At 46.0% G+C, this 14,397-nt stretch overlaps 1 protein-coding gene across 1 annotated transcript in view; it reads left to right on the forward strand.

Moving 5' to 3' along the window:
• DGKD (diacylglycerol kinase, delta 130kDa) overlaps window positions 1–14,397 on the forward strand; it is an 88,750-nt gene that overhangs the window by 36,002 nt on the left and 38,351 nt on the right. The window contains exons 3-8 of the mRNA XM_011980255.1: window positions 8,664–8,768; window positions 9,052–9,184; window positions 10,109–10,215; window positions 10,618–10,743; window positions 11,655–11,757; window positions 12,490–12,652. Of these exons, the coding sequence (XP_011835645.1) occupies window positions 8,664–8,768; window positions 9,052–9,184; window positions 10,109–10,215; window positions 10,618–10,743; window positions 11,655–11,757; window positions 12,490–12,652 (737 nt within the window). The remainder of the gene's footprint in view (window positions 1–8,663; window positions 8,769–9,051; window positions 9,185–10,108; window positions 10,216–10,617; window positions 10,744–11,654; window positions 11,758–12,489; window positions 12,653–14,397) is intronic.

A 14,397-nucleotide genomic window follows, 5' to 3' on the forward strand; every position in this document is an offset into this window, starting at 1 on the left:
TGGGTTAGCCAGGATGGTCTCGATCTCCTGACCTTGTGATCCGCCCGTCTCGGCCTCCCAAAGTGCTGGGATTACAGGCTTGAGCCACCGCGCCCGGCCGGTACAGAAATCTTAAGACTAAAAAGATACGAAGTGTTTCCCAGCCACTCAGAGGTCCCCTCAGTTAGAGGTGACTAATATTAGTGTTTTCTGTGTACCCATACTCTTCCTGCAGTTGGCTTTTGTCTGTTAACAGTGTGCCTTAGAGGTTGTTCCATATAAGAACATGGAGAGTAGCTTCAGGCATTTTAGTGGCTGCATAGTTTTCTATTATATGAATGTACTGTCATTACTGCAGCTAGTCTCTACCGGCCTTATATTGATCAGTATTTGTTTGGTTTCAAATATTTTGTCTTAATAGTGAATGGCTGCCACAAATAACCTTGTATATACAGTACGTGATTTCTCATGTAGATACAGGAGAGGATAAATTTATAGAAGCATGGTTGAGGAGACACAGGTGTATATTTTCAAGTTTGACGGATTTTGCCAAATGGTTTCCATAGAGGTTGTATTAATTTTTGCCCCAATGTATGAGAGTCAGCAGACCATATTATCAAACATTTGATCTCTGTGAATTTGGTAGGTTAAAAAATGGGATCTCCTAATTTTAATTTGCATTTGCTGTATGAGTAAGACAGCATTTTTTCATACATTGAAGATCTATATCTAACACTGTTTTAACATAGCTCTGCCAGACTCTCATATTCATGCTTCATATTTCATATTCATATTCATGTTTCCACCTTTCTCTCCCTGTCTTTTATACAGTTATTTTCTAATCAGATTTTGTGCAAGGGTCTAGGCAGCTCTGCACACCTTTCTTTTGAGTTAAGTGTACATACATACTCCAGTATATACACATACTCCAGTGTGTAGGTTTCCATGTTTTTGAGATATCCCAAGTTCTGTATCCTTTTTGACTGAGGTGCAGCATTCACATGGAGGAGTGTACTCATTACAGACGCACAGCTTGATGCGTGTTCCTGACCACGGAGAACATTGCAGCCCCCGGAAACCCTCCTGTGTGCCTCTCCTGTCAGAGTAGCTGCTAGGAGAAGCTAGCATCTAATACCATAGATTAGTTATGTCTGTTTTTTTAACTTTAGGTAATGCATAAGGAAATTACACAGAGTATATGTTGTCTTGTGTCAGGTTTATTTCTTTCGCTATTGTAAGATTGATTACATTATTGCTTGTCTTCCAGTGTATGAATATACTACAGTGTATTCATTGTAGACCTGTTTAGAGTAGTGATGCTGCGAACATTCTTGTATGCCTTGATGAGGAAGGTATGCGTTCGCATTTCTGTGGGATGCATGGGTGGAATTGCTGAGTCACAGGGTATATACGAGTTCAGCTGTCTTCTGAAGTAGTTGCACCAAATTGCACTGTCACCAGCACTTGATATTGTCTGTTTCGGCTCAGCCGTTGTGAGAGATGCATCACCCTGTGGCTTTAATTTGTACTTCCCTGATGACTAATCAAATTGAGCACCAGGTCATGTGCTTTATTGGCCATTTGTGAAATAACTGTTCAAGTCTTTCGTCCATTTTAGTATTAGTTTGTCTGCTCTTTTCTTACTGATTTTTAAGTTCTGTTACCTTCAAGATAATTCCAGCAAGTGTGTAAAAATTCAAATCTGTCTATGGCTGTTCTAGCCTGCCTCAGGATTCTGTGAGAAGTGCACCCACCATTTTATCCACTCCTCCTCTGTGACGTGACGTTTCTTTCTCCAGTCATCAGGCATCAAGATCTGAGGATATTTTCTCTATCCAGTGTGTAGGTTTCCATGTAGTCACCTCTGATTCTGTTCTGCTTCTTCTCTTGGTGGGACATCCTGCAGCCTGGCCTTTTGAATGCCTAGGATATCATTCATTTGTCCTGTCGAGTTCCGTTTATTGTTTATTGCCCTACTTTTTTTTTTTTTTTTTGAGACAGGGTCTCACTCTGTCGCCGAGGTTGGAGTGCTGGAGTGCAAGGCGCAATCTTGGCTCACTGCAACCTCCGCCTCCTAGGTCCAAGTGATCCAACTCAGCCTCCCAAGTAGCTGGGATTACAGGCGCGTGCCACCATGTCCAGCTGTTTTTTGTATTTTTAGTTAGAGATGGGGTTTCACCATGTTGGCTAGGGTGGTCTTGAACTCCTAACCTCTAGTGATCTACCTGCCTTGGCCTCCCAAAGTGCTGAGATTACAGACGTGAGCCACTGTGCCCAGCCTTATTGCCCTGCTTCTGATTTGCAATTATCTTTTAAGTTGATTCAGGGCTGTGAACCGTTTCTTACTTTATACATTTGCTTGAAAAATATGAGCCATCTTTTAGTCTCCAAAGTCTTTTCTTTGTGAAGGCTGGATTTTGGAGATAGTTTCAGCTTTTTTGCGCCATTCCTTGGTTGCCAGTATTTATAATACTGGCTGCAGTCCAGACATAGGGACACTCTTATTCCTTAGAGCTTCACCCTGCACCCTGCCACCTGCCCTGCTGGGCAGGGTGAGGAGCCAGGAAGGCATAGCCTGAAGGCCCATATGTAGCCTCCACTTTCTCACCTGGGTCCTTCCTACTCACGATGTCTCCCAAATCAAGGGATTGAATGGGAGGTGCTGCTGAGAACATCCCCCAGAATCAGCCTCCCGAAGAGACTTACCCTCCCCTACCAGGGGTTGGGCTGTGGCTGGTGTTAGGGGAGCAGGAGGAGGAGGAGGCAGGCCCTTGCCTGAGGGGTGCCTGCTGGCTGGTGTTGGGGCTGGAGCTCACCAGGACAGGTGTGCCAAGAAGATGGAGGCATGGCATGGAAGTGTGAGTCATGGCAAGTCTCCTGTGTGCAGCTGGGTACTGACATAGAGAAGGCAGGCCCAGTTGTGTCCCCTCTGGGCAGCTAAGAAAGATGGATTCTGACTTACTTGGTGGGACTCTTCTGTGACATTTCTTGTGGTTTGGGAGGGTGGACCATTGACATCAGAGCAGTCTCAAGAAAGACGCCCATGTGGGAAAGGGGTCTCAGCAGTGTCAAATGATGACATCAAAGCTGAGGGCTTCGAGCCCGGGGTAGCACTGATAGTGACAGTGCCCAGAACATTCTGAGGTTGCACCAACTGGCACCTCACAACAACAAGGCTAGGATGCGACACTGCTCGTAATAGCCCCAGTTTTCAGATAGGGCAGTGGAGGCACAGGGCAGAGAAGCACCTGCTTTAAGTTACACAGCTAGCAAGGGCTTCAGACTCAGGGAGTGTGCCAGGCCCCTGTGCACACTTCGTCCTGTTCAGCCCCACCACAGCCCTGCAGGTTGCTTCTAGCATCACCTTTCTTGATGAGAAACAAAGAGGGTCTGCCCCCATTTCCCAAATTTATCAGTTGCCAGGTGGGATTCAGATCTGGGTCTGTCTCAGGCTTCTTCACAACAGAACAGGCACAAATAAGAGGTTTTGTTTTGTTTTGTTTTGTTTTTTCCTTAGAAGCCAAAATCCAGGTTCTCTGACATTTATCTGTTGCTCAGTGTTTATTGTCTGTGAACAGTAGCACAGGTGAAGGCAGTGATGCCTTGGTCACTTGTATCATTAACTCACTGTCTTTAAACCTAATGCTTTTGTCTGTAATTTGCTGCCTAGTAGTGCCCAATACCCACAAAGCAATTCTAGTAAATCCTCTCCTTCAGCGTGTGGGTCAGGTGGGCCCAAAGATCCATCTTCTCAATCGCTGTGGCTGAGTTCTGGAGCAAAGTTGACGCTTCAGCTCGTAAAGGCTGCTGCGGGAGTAGTAGACTCAGGACCTAAAACATCTCATTGTTGTCTTCTATAAATATCCTGTTGCATGACTCCTAATATAATCCCCGAGTTATGCAAAGTAAGGTATGTTATCTTTCTCTTACTGTATTTATGCTGACACAAGTGTTCAAATATTAAAACTCACCCAGAGTGAACAGTTAGGGACATGTGCTCAGACTTGATAGGTAGACAGGGACGGTGCCGATGACTGATGCACTCGCCTCGGCCTTGCAGCTCCCAGTCTCCCATGACTGACCCTGAGTGGCTGTCCAGAGACCGCCACCGAATCCCACTCTCAGGGCCCACTTTGTCATCATGGCCGAGTCAGTGTGGGAAATTGTTATCTGCCTGCCTCTGCCCACTGTGAGTTCTGTGAGGGGAAGAACTTTGCTCACCATGTTCTTAGAATCCCCAGTCTAGAGGAGACGCCTAGCAAGCATCTGCAGAGCCAGGGGTTATCCTCTGGAGGGAGAGGGGTGGTTTGTGGTGCTCTCGAAGCTTGAACAGCAGCAGGGCAGAAGGCAGATGGCCCCTCCAGGCCTACCTTTGCTGTCTCTCCTTCGCCCTCACTCTCTCCCAGCTCTGCTGCTTACCACTCTCAGCCTGGCCCCAGGTGTTCTCCCATCAACCCAGGATAGGTGGAGGAAGAAGCGAACCATGCACTGGCGACCCAGTTCCGTTTATCCCCTCTGCAATGAAACTTAGTCTCACTGGAGAATCTCCCTATAAAGTACTTTCTACGTTTTCTGAGGCAGAAACATGGTCATTTAATAATTTAAAATGGGTATTCCTAAATTGGGTCTTCTTAATGTAAACTGAAGCTATGAGATGTGTCGAAATCTAAAAGTTAAATAACATATTTTGTTGGTGAATCCATGGGGAAGCAAGCATTTTCCTAACACTGTTGGTGAGAATGCAAAATGGTACTACCCCTGTGGGGATAGTGTGGCAATAGCTAGCAATATTACGTGTGCATTTACTCTTTGTCAGGGCAATACTGCTTCTAGGAATTTACCCCAGAGATAGGTTGGTAAAAACAGGAAAAGATCCTTGTAGAGATAATTCATGGCAACACTATGAGAAATAGCAAAGAATTCTAAACAGCACAAAATTCCCATTCATAGGGCGCTGGCTGAGTCCTATACAGTGGAGTACTGTGCCACTGTTGAAAGAATGAGGAAGCCCTGGATATTGCTAAGGAGTGATGGCCGGGGTATGTAATTAAGTGGAAAGGCAAAGGTGGAGAAAAGTGTCCATGCTACTGTTGACAAAGGGGACAATATGATATACATGTTTGCATGTATCTTAAAAATGGACGGGGAAACATACTTGCTCTTTCTCTCTTTGTTAAGTAAAGCAACCTGTGGGAACCAGGATAGAGGGGAGAGATGTAAAAGCTAGATTTCTGAATCTACCTTGTTTGTAGATTTGACTTTGGAACTCCATCGGTATAATATAATCATTATAAAACAAAATAAAGTAAAAGGTTACAACCCTTGAAAATTTTGATATACACTATCAGTTTTTTCTCTAAAAAGTTTATATCCTGTTTACCTTCTGTCAGTACTTGAGGAGAATTCTTTTCCCCCACATGTTTGTCAGTACTGGATAGTCATCTTTTAAAACTTTGCCAATCCCATGGGCGAAAAATAGATTGCTATTTTCATTTGCATTCTCTGATGACTAGAGCGATTAAGCAGCTTTTTACTTGCTTATTATCCATTTTGTATTTCTTCTGTGAGGAAGTCCAAGCTAGAGCAATCAAACAACAACAACAACAAAAAAGAAATAAAGGGCATCCAAATTGGAAAGGAAGAAGTCAAATTATCCTTGTTTGCAGATGATGTGATCTTATATTTGGAAAAACCTAAAGACCCCACCAAAAAAACTATTAAAACTGATAAATTCAGTAGAGTTGCAGGATCCAAAATCAATGTGCAAGATTCAGTAGCATTTCTATATGTACCAACAGTGCTCAATCTGGAAAAGAAATCAAGAAAGTAATCCCTTTTACAGTAGTTACAAATAAAATAAAGTACTTAGGAATTAACTAAAGAAGTGAGAGATTTCTACAATGAAAACTACAAAACATTGATGCAAGAAATGGAAGAGAACACACAAAAAATGGAAAGATACTCCATGTTCATGGACTGGAAGAATCAACAGTGTGAAAATGTTCGTATTACCCAAAGCAATCTACAGATTCAGTGCAATTCCTATTAAAATACCAAGGACATTCTTCACAGAAATGGAAAAAATAATTCTAAATTTTTACGGATCCAGAATAGCCAAAAGACCCAGAATAGCCAAAATTATCCTGATGAAAAATTGGAGGAATCACATTTTCTGACTTCAAATTATACTACAGAGCTATACTAACCCAAACAGTGTGGTTCTGACATAAAAACAGACACAGAACAATGGAACAGAATAGAGAACCCAGAAATAAATTCATACATACACAGTGAACACGTTTTTGACAAATGTACCAAGAACATATACTGAGGAAAGCACAATCTCTTCAATAAATGGTGCTGGGAAAACTGGTTATCCATATGCAGAAGGATGAAACTAGACACCTGTTTCTTGCCATAAACAAATATCAAATCAAAATGGATTAAAGACTTTAAGACCTCAAACTATGAAACTATGAAAAGAAAACACTGGGGAAACTTTCCAGCACGTTGGACTAGGCAGAGGTTTCTTGAGTAATTTCCACAAGCACAGGCAACCAAGGCAAAAAGTGGACAAATGGTTAAAGCTCCTGCATAGCAAAGGAAACAGTGAAAAAAGCTCCTGTTTTTAACAAGTTAAACAGTTCCTGCACAGCAAAGGAAACAGTCAACAAAGTGAGGAGACAGCCCACAGAATGGGAGAAAATACTTGCAAACTGCCGGGCGCGGTAGCTCACGCCTGTAATCTCAGCACTTTGGGAGGCCAAGGTGGGAGGATCACAAGGTCAGGAGATATGACCAACCTGGCTAACACGGTGAAACCTTATCTCTACTAAAAATACAAAAGATTAGCTGGGCGTGATGGCCGGCGCCTGTAGTCCCCACTACTCGGGAGGCTGAGGCAGGAGAATGGCGTGAACCCAGCAGGTGGAGCTTGCAGTGAGCCAAGATTGCGCCACTGCACTCCAGCCTGGGTGACAGAGTGAGACTCTGTCTCAAACAAACAAACAGAACAAAAAGAAATTGCAAACTATTCCTCTGACAGGGGATTGTAACCAGAATAAATCGGGAGCTTAAATAATTCAAAAGGGAAAAATCTAATCATCCAGTTAAAAAATAGGCGAAATAGACATTTCTCAAAAGAAGACATACATATGGCAAGTAGTATATGAAAAAGTGATCAATATCATTGATCATCAGAGAAATGCAAATAAAAATGACAATGAGATAACGTCTTACCCCAGTTACAATGACTTTTATCCAAAAGACAGGCAATAACAAATGCTGGCGAGGCTGTGGAGAAAAGGGAGCTCGCGTACACTGTTGGTAGGAGTGTAAATTAGTACAACCACTGTGGAGAACAGTTTGGAGGTTCCTCAAAAAACTAAAAATACAACTACCATGCGATCCAGCAATCCCACTGCTAGGTGTATACCAAAAAGAAAGGAAATCAGTGTATGAAGAGATGTCTGCACTCCCATGATGATCGCAGCACTATTCGCAGTAGCTAAGGTTTGGAAGCAACCTAAGTGTTCATCAGCAGACAAGTGGATAAAGAAAATGTGGTGCATATACACAGGGAGTACTATTAGACCGTAAAAAAGAATGAGCTCCTATCATTTGCAACAACAGGAGGACACTTACGTTAAGTGAAATAAGCCAAGCACAGGAAGACAAACTTCACATGTTTTCACTTATTTGTGGGAGCTAAAAAAAAAAAAATGAACACAGTTGAACTCATGGAGATAGGCAGTATATTGATGGTTACCAGAGGCTGGGAAGGGTAGTGGGGCTGGGGGGATGGTTAATAGGTACAAAAATATAGTTAGAATAAACAGGGTCTAGTATTTGATAGCACAACAGGGTGACAACAGTTAATAATTTGCTGTACATTTAAAAATAACTCAGTATACTTGGATGGTTTGTAACACAGAGAAAGGATAAATCCTTGAGGCAATGGATACCCCATTTACTCTGTGATTATTCTGTGCCTGTATTAGAGTGTCTCATATGCCCCATAAATACATATACCTACCATGTACCCCCCCACACACAAAAGAATGTTGATGTATTTCTTTTGTAAAATGCAATTTCATAGCCTTTTTTATATCAGGAAGATTTTTTTCTACTGATTACAACCGTTTATATATTATGGATATCATTTTCATTTGTTTATTATTACCAGGTCACAACTTTAGTTCCAGTCAAGTTGTTCAGGTCCTGCCTAGTCTGATATTGAGGTTTTCTACAAGAACATTTATATGTGATGCATGCTCATGGTATTCTAGACTTACAGCTGAGCAGACTTCCCTCAACTGTTCAAATGCCGGCTCCCTGAAGCAGTAGCAACTGTGTCTTCCACTGTTGGAAAGACACAGTTGTTACTTCTTTTCTTATTTCCTAGGGCTTACTACTGTGTCTAAGTAGTAAGCAATTGTAAATGTCCACTTAAGTTGATTGCTGATGAACATATAAAAACTAAATTTCACTGTCTTTGGTTTGAGATCGTTCTTATTTTTAATTTTTAGTGATCCTTGATAACCATTTTTGTTTTCGGTTCAGTGTGAATATGTGAATGAAATAGTAATTTTTATGTCTATGTGAGGTCGGTTTCAAGAAAGCATTCATAGCTATCAGCACTTGCTTTTTGTTCATGGATCTGTTGAACCTGTTTCTTTCTCTAGGTCATAACTCCATGCAGGAAGCTCATCTTGTGTGCTGATAACAGAAAAGAAATGGAAGATTGGATTGCAGCATTAAAGACTGTGCAGAACAGGGAGCACTTTGAGGTTAAAAAAGAAAATACCCTTCTCCGAATGCCTCCTGTTGCCTCCCTCACCCCAGTGTCTGCTGTCTGAGTGTCTCCCACCTGCGGACCCACAGTCTGGAGCTCACATTCTCAGCATGTTCCTTATACAATTAAAGCTTATTGCTTGTCCTCTGGCAGACCTGTCCTTTATAAACCTTCCTCCTCTCCTCTCTTGGATACTTTGTTTAATCTTGTCCAAGTTACTGCATTTAACAATTTAAAAGAGAAGTCTTACCTTTGCCGTCTTGGTTTCGTTCTTCCAGCCCACCCAGTACAGCATGGACCACTTCTCAGGGATGCACAATTGGTACGCCTGTTCCCACGCGAGGCCGACCTACTGCAATGTGTGCCGTGAGGCTCTGTCTGGGGTCACGTCGCATGGGCTGTCCTGCGAGGGTACGGATGTGCATTTGTTATTCTGTCAGGAAAGGTGGCCTGGCATTTTACTTGATAAAGCCTTGGAAATCCAAACCCAGTCACCATAAATAAGCCATTGTCACCCATGTGGTCAGTCAGGGGCACAGTGATTTCTATGACGCCATTCTTCTTTATTTTACCTGCCGAAGAGTCCTTGATAAATCATTTTTTTATAGTGCTCAAACAGTGAAAAGAAGGGAAGCAGTGGGTGGCAAAAGAGAAACAGGGGAAGCCTAGAGCACACAGAGGGCAAGACACTGAAGGAACAGTGGTCGGCCCCCGTGTCTCACACTCCGCAGCTGGGGAAACAGGGCTGTGCATATATGGACTGAAAGTGCGTTACAGATTTAGAGGTCAGGGCTGCAGGGTTTGGGCACGGACATCCAGTCTGGTGGCAAAAGCAGTGGGCTAGAGCAGGGCTTGTTAGCTGTAGCCTGGACCACACCCTGCCTCTGCCTGTTTTTGTACAGCTCCCACACTTCAGACTGGCTTTTAAATTTTTAAATGATTGGAAAAAATCAAAAGAAGAATCATATTTTGTGGCACATGAAAATTACATAAAATTCAAATTTGTGTCCGCAAAAAAATACTGTCTCTGGCTGCTTTTGTGCTACACGGTAGAGTTGAATAGTGGTGATGGAAGCTGGTTACGACCTGCAGAGTCTCCACTGCTCACTCTCTGGCCTGTTACAGAAAGCATACTGATCCCCAGCTTTCCCTGCCGGTGCCGGTCCCACCGCCATCAGCCTCTAAGCGTATCACAGTAGTTCACTTATAAAATGGGAGTGCCGTTGATTCCTTCCTTGACTTTTGTGGAGCTGGACAATTCTCACAACACTGCTCAGCATGGGAAGCTTCTGGCACAGACACAGCTTGTAGGCTCGTGTGTCCCTTCTCTCACAGTGTGCAAATTTAAGGCCCACAAGCGCTGTGCTGTGCGTGCAACCAATAACTGCAAGTGGACCACGCTGGCCTCCATCGGGAAGGACATCATTGAAGATGCAGATGGGGTATGTTAAGAAATACCACCCGTGGGGCCCTGAGCCAGGGCCCCCCACCTGCACGGCCCCTTGCAAGCCTCCTCCCTTCCCTCCCCACCTCTGTTTCATTTGAGACGGTCACACTGGCATTGGGTGTCACAGTGGAAAGCACATGCGGTCTCTGTGTGGTTGTCACGCCCCCGAGCTCCATCCTGTCCCTGTGGGTCTCGTTTGCACCTCCGACAGGTGCTGTGGGTAGATTGTGCTTCACAGGCCCTGCCATCCCTGCCCTCACTGACCATCGGGGAAGGAGTTTGTGCTGGGAAGAATGCCTTGGCTGAGTTCACAACGAGCGTTTCCGTCTGAGGGCTCCTGGCTGCCCTTGACATGGAGCCTTGGGAGCGTCCCTAGCGCGTGCCTGTTTGGTTGCAGATCGCAATGCCCCACCAGTGGTTGGAAGGAAACCTACCTGTGAGCGCCAAGTGCACTGTGTGCGACAAGACCTGTGGCAGCGTGCTGCGCCTGCAGGACTGGCGCTGCCTCTGGTGCAAGGCCATGGTGAGTGTGGGCCCTGCGCCCGGGCTGGAGGGGAGGGCCTGCTCCCTACGGTGTCCGTGCGGGCCTTGTGGCTCCACATGATCTGCTGGATCCTGGGAAAATCGTCCCAGAGGCCCCTCCGGCTGAGATTGGGTTTTTGAATTGTTGGGACATTCTTCTTAGCTGTGTTTTTGGGGTATTTCTTCCTGTTGAATTTATTCCTGCCTTTTGACACACGCAGATGTGTATTGTTATGACAGATGTCACCCTGCATCATGCGGCAGGCGCTGTAGCCAGGTTGTGAGGGGGTCACCTGGGACAGTTGAGCTGGCCGCCTCTGTGGTGTGGAAGCAGGAAAGATGTAGAGGGCCTTCGGAGCAGTGTCGGCTCTGGGCAGTGTTTACAGTGAGCCCAGCCATGTGGAAGGGGTGCAGCCCACATGGCCTCCTGCCAGGTCCTGGGTCTCATCGTTGCTCTGGGTGGTGAGATGTGCTTCCAGGGAAAGACCCAGGGAGCCTCCATGTGCTTGCTTCTGAGTTGGTCATTGTGAAGTGGCTGCTGCAGTCACTTGCCTAGCACATCTGGCTGCCAGGAGGAAGCCAAGACATAGGGGACACATAGAGGCACATGGCCCTAGGAGCCCTCACCGTCGTCCTGAAAGTTTGAGGTAGCTGTGGTTGAAGGGCCAGAGGGTTGGGTACAGGACTGTAGCTCACACGGTGTGAACCATGACTGGCTCCTGCCTGGTGTTTCTGTGTTATGCCTTCTCAAGTGCAAAGCCAGGGCCCGGGACCCCTGATGGGAGCAGGCCAGCCCAGCTCTGAAATCACCCGCCTCCCCCGGGGCCAGCTCATCAGCTACAGGGCAGGAGGATTTCTGGTGTGTGTGAAGGATGCCAGTGACCCTTGGTGACGCGGGGACTCTTGTTTCAGGTTCACACATCGTGTAAAGAATCCTTGCTGACCAAGTGCCCACTTGGCCTATGCAAAGTGTCAGTCATCCCACCCACGGCTCTCAACAGCATCGACTCTGATGGTGGGTACCACACATGCTCATCTTTCTCATGCATGCCCACATGCTTCCTTCTCCACGCACTTTCCTCTCCAGCTCTGGAGTTGGTTGTCTTGGTGAGATGTCAGCAAGAGGTCAGGCACAGCTGTGGGGGCCACTGGAGGAGTTGCACAGAGTGGCACACAGTGCCCTGATTCTGTGGCATTGCCCTTAGACGGGGGCCTGAGACCCAAGCCAGGTGCTTGACGTGGAGGTGATGCTGTTGAGTGGCACCCAGGCTTACACAGGCCTGAGACCCGAGCCTGGCGCTTGACGTGGAGGTGGTGCTGTTGAGTGGAACCCAGGTCTGTGGCCTTCTCCGTCGTGAGTCGTTGAAGCTGTGCTCCATCTCTGCCTAGCACTTGCTGACACACTGGCTTGCAGCTGTTGTCATGTCTGACTGGGACATGGTGGCACCTGTTGACAAGTACTGCTGGAAGGGGGGATGTGGGGTCCATGGCTGAGAGGAGATCAGGAAGAGAAGAGCAGCAAGGTGGCAGTTGGACGCCTTGTGAATGTGAGATCAGATGGATGGGGCTCCCGGCCTCACACATGGGGAGTGGCCGTGGGGACTGTTCGCTGACCTCCTCCTGAGTCATAGGTGTGCGTGTGTCAGGTGTGTGTCCTTGGAGGGGTCTCCTGCTGCTGATTCCATCAGTGGTGCCCCCAGCGTCTTCCGTGGCCTACATGTTTTCTTCTGTTCATTCTCGCGTCCAGGGTTCTGGAAGGCCAGCTGTCCTCCGTCTTGCACAAGCCCACTGTTGGTCTTCGTCAATTCAAAAAGTGGGGACAACCAGGGTGTGAAGTTCCTCAGAAGATTCAAACAGCTGCTAAATCCCGCCCAGGTCTTCGACCTCATGAACGGAGGCCCACACCTCGGGTAGGAAGCTTGTAAAATGTATCTTTCTTGGAGTTTTAAAAATTGTGCAGGTGGTGTGTGCTTGTTAGAGAAAAAAAAAAAGATTAAAGACACAAAGTTTTAAATAGGAAAGAAAAGTTAAAGTGCTTCCTCCCCAAATTGCACTTGCAGAGGTGCCCACTGTTAATAGAGGTGCATGGCCTTCCAACTTGGAACACAGCGCGTGTGCGCACACGTACATACACATACATACACCCATGTACACACACCCATGCACATGCATCTTTTGAGCCAATCAGGATTCTTCTTTACCTGCCGTTGCACAAATGCCTTCTGCGTGTGTCTGCACACAACGTTGTGGGTATATTTTCTTTCTTTTATCTTTTCTTTCTCTCTCTCTCTCTCTCTCTCTCTCTCTCTCTGTCTGTCTATCTATCTATCTATCTATCTATCTATCTATCTATCTATCTATCTATCTATCTATCTGTCTAATCTGTGGGTGTGTTTTCCTGGCATGCCACGTTGTTTGTAACGGCTGCCTAGCATTGAGAAAGAAGCTGTCCTGCGGCAAGGCCAGGAGGAGTGTTTGCTGAGAGGCACGGGAGGCTGCTCGGTGTGCAGGTGCTGCAGAGCGGGAACACGCGAGGGCGACGCTGGGCCAGAGTGATTCCCCTGTTCATCAGCAGCACAGAGATTAGACTGCTCCTCTGCTTGCTGGAGAGCCAGTGTGTGTTATTTGTAGTTTTGTACTTTTCATAAGTTTGTAGAAAACATTTGCTTTTGTGAATTTTGCCATTTCAGCGAATTTCTTCTTCCTTTGGAAGCATCAGCTTCAGGTCGGAGCTCTGAGAGGACTTGCTAGCACTTCCAGAGATTGTCCAGGATACCCGAAGTGGGAAGTGCCTGCAGAACCTTGGTCTGGCCTGTGTTTTTCTGGGAGGAGTCAGGGGGGTCTGTGTATTTACGAGCCAGGGGCTACTCTGATGTGAACCTCGGCCAGTTCCCTGCGTGTCCTTGGCGTATGTGCCAGGGTAAGAGGAACACGCTGCTCATCATTGGTCCTCTGGGTGTCTTCGGTGTTACTCGTCCGCACTCACAGCCAGGCACAGTTGGAGAGCAGTCACAGATGGCAGCACTCCAGCCTGCTTCCGCAAAGGCAGTACTCCCACATTTTCTGTAGACTTATCTGAATGGTGGAGGATTGCAATCACTAGTAGGCTGATCAAGACAGTATTTTAATTTTATTTTTAACTTTATATTTTTTGAGACAGAGTCTTGCTAGGTTGCCCAGGCTGACTGCACTGGCGCAATCCTGGCTCACTACAGCTCCTGGGCTCAAACCAGCCTCCTGAGTAGCTGGGACTGCAGGTGTGCACCACTATGCCCAGCTGATTTTTTAAAAAAATGTTTTGTTGAGCATCACAAAACTTTTAAAACGTTTTGTAGAGTGGCCTCACTGTGTGGTCCAGGTTGGTTTCAAACTCCTGGACGCAAGTGATCCTCCTTCCTCAACCTCTGAAAGTGTTGGATTACACTGTGCCTGGCAAAGAAATAATTTTAGTTAAAAAGTGGGGAAAGTGGAGGTGTAATACATCTGTTATCACAGTGCACCAAGTAGGCTGAGGTTGTTACTAAACATGGTACCGGGGTGTTGGAGAAAGGCTTTGAAATGGCTGTGGGCAGGGCAGGCTACACAGCTGATCTGGAGAATAACGAAATATTAATTTTGGTGTGCAAGCAAAACCCCATGATTCGTAGTGGGAGTT

This window comes from Mandrillus leucophaeus, unplaced genomic scaffold (genome assembly GCF_000951045.1).
Source record: "Mandrillus leucophaeus isolate KB7577 unplaced genomic scaffold, Mleu.le_1.0 Scaffold21, whole genome shotgun sequence".
NCBI classification, from domain to species: domain Eukaryota; kingdom Metazoa; phylum Chordata; class Mammalia; order Primates; family Cercopithecidae; genus Mandrillus; species Mandrillus leucophaeus.